The 1,749-nt window shown below is 35.2% G+C and overlaps 1 protein-coding gene across 1 annotated transcript in view; it reads right to left on the bottom strand.

The window, feature by feature from the left end:
- Window positions 1-379: 379 nt before the first annotated feature.
- The window catches only part of LOC106877238 (puromycin-sensitive aminopeptidase), a 28,437-nt gene continuing 27,067 nt past the window's right edge, over window positions 380-1,749 (bottom strand). Inside the window, exons 19-20 of the mRNA XM_014926101.2 lie at window positions 1,608-1,715; window positions 380-556 (exon numbers count right to left, since the gene is read on the bottom strand). Coding sequence (XP_014781587.1) covers window positions 380-556; window positions 1,608-1,715 — 285 coding nt within the window. The remainder of the gene's footprint in view (window positions 557-1,607; window positions 1,716-1,749) is intronic.

Genomic DNA, 1,749 nt, shown 5'->3' with positions numbered 1-1,749 from the left:
ACCTTGTAAGATATAATCTTTATCTTACTAAAATTGACTTGAAACCATGGTACAGAATATAGATTGGTAAAAGTTTTTATTTTTCATTTCCTTTCGAAATTATCCCTAACTTTTGTGGTATGTAGTATTTTTGCTGCTATTTCTAGCGAGTAGATGTCCTATTATAGGCGTCTCTGCATTTCTAATGAATAATACATAGTCTATTGACTGTTTTTACTCTCGCTAGGCCACTGGTGGTAAATAAAATTTCTAAAATTTTCTTTGCCACCCTATAATTTATTAATAATATATATATATATATATATATATATATATATATATGTATGTATGTATGTAGAGAATTAATTTTATGTATATGAGTAGTTAATCAATTATCTAATTAATTATTAATTGTCGTAATTACCTCAATAAGTTTAGCTTCTATTGGACAATTTCGATAATAAATGTTGTAAACCGACCAATTCTCTTTGTAAAATTTCCAAGCAAGTTCTCTCCCTTTCACTGTGTGCGTGATTCCTTCAACCATATTCACTATGGCTTGTTTCTTAACTTCATTCTGCGAAAGATATTGAGAAAAGAGATTTACTTTTTCTGCGTTTCTGAAAGTATAATAATAATAATAATAATAATAATAATAATAATAATAATAATAATAATAATAATAGGCTCTCATGGCTTCTGATCTTAATTGATCGGAAGTGTTACCATGTACATTGTTTTGTTTTGGTATAAAAGATGGGCTACAGCAAATATTCTGCTCGATACCACAGATTTGCTTGTCAGTTGTTTGACCTTAACCAGTTGAGCATGTCCCTTGGTGGCTGACGATATGTGCATCTCTGATCACGAGCAGAAGTAGTGGGGGAGCATCATAGCCAGGTGCTGAGAGAAATTCTTTGAGGGTTTGGATAATTCATCTCTGGAAACATGGGTCCTGTTCAGCATCCTTAAACAACCCTTATTCAGGGACCTTTTGAGCGGGATGGGCTACTCGATCTGAAGAAAATTCTAACTGAGTCCCACCTGCAAGGTCATGCACTATTTATTCTGACTGTCGCGCACATATGGTTGTGATGCATGTGCCTGGTGTACCCTTATCAGACGGGTAGTCATGATGGGTATAATGGGCTTCGTATATTTTACCCCAGTGTCACTTTGATGGAATGCAGTGCTTTCTCACTCAATAATAATAATAATAATCCTTTCTACTGAAGGCACAAGGCCTTGATATTTTGGGAGGAGGGGTTAAATCGATTACATCGACCCCAGTGTTTCACTGGTACTTAATTTATCAACCCCCGAAAGGATGAAAGGCAAAGTCGACCTCGGTGGCATTTGAACTCAGAACGTAGCGGTAGGCGAAATACCACTAAGTATTTCGCCCTGTATGCTAACGATTCTGCCAACTTCAATAATATATTATATTGCATATGCATGCAATCCCCGTGTGTGTGTATGTGTGTGTGTGTGTGTGTGTGTGTATGATATATGCATTATATAGTAGATAAGGTGAAAAGAGGCTCACCTGTGAAATACAATGGAAATAGATCTTTTCCATGAATTTGTAAAAAAATAGTGGCATAAAATAGGAAAGCATCCTTACTTACCGAAAGTGAAAGCTCTAAGACTTTCTTCAGGTTTTTCTCTTTCCTGGCAGAACCAAACGCACGTTCAATTCTCATTCTTTCCTCATCCCACAACAGATTTTCGTAAACCTAATAATGCATATAAAAAATCGGGTTATATATA

This window comes from Octopus bimaculoides, chromosome 23 (assembly GCF_001194135.2).
Source record: "Octopus bimaculoides isolate UCB-OBI-ISO-001 chromosome 23, ASM119413v2, whole genome shotgun sequence".
Taxonomy (NCBI): Eukaryota; Metazoa; Mollusca; class Cephalopoda; order Octopoda; family Octopodidae; genus Octopus; species Octopus bimaculoides.
This window is presented reverse-complemented; position numbering and strand designations above follow the sequence as displayed.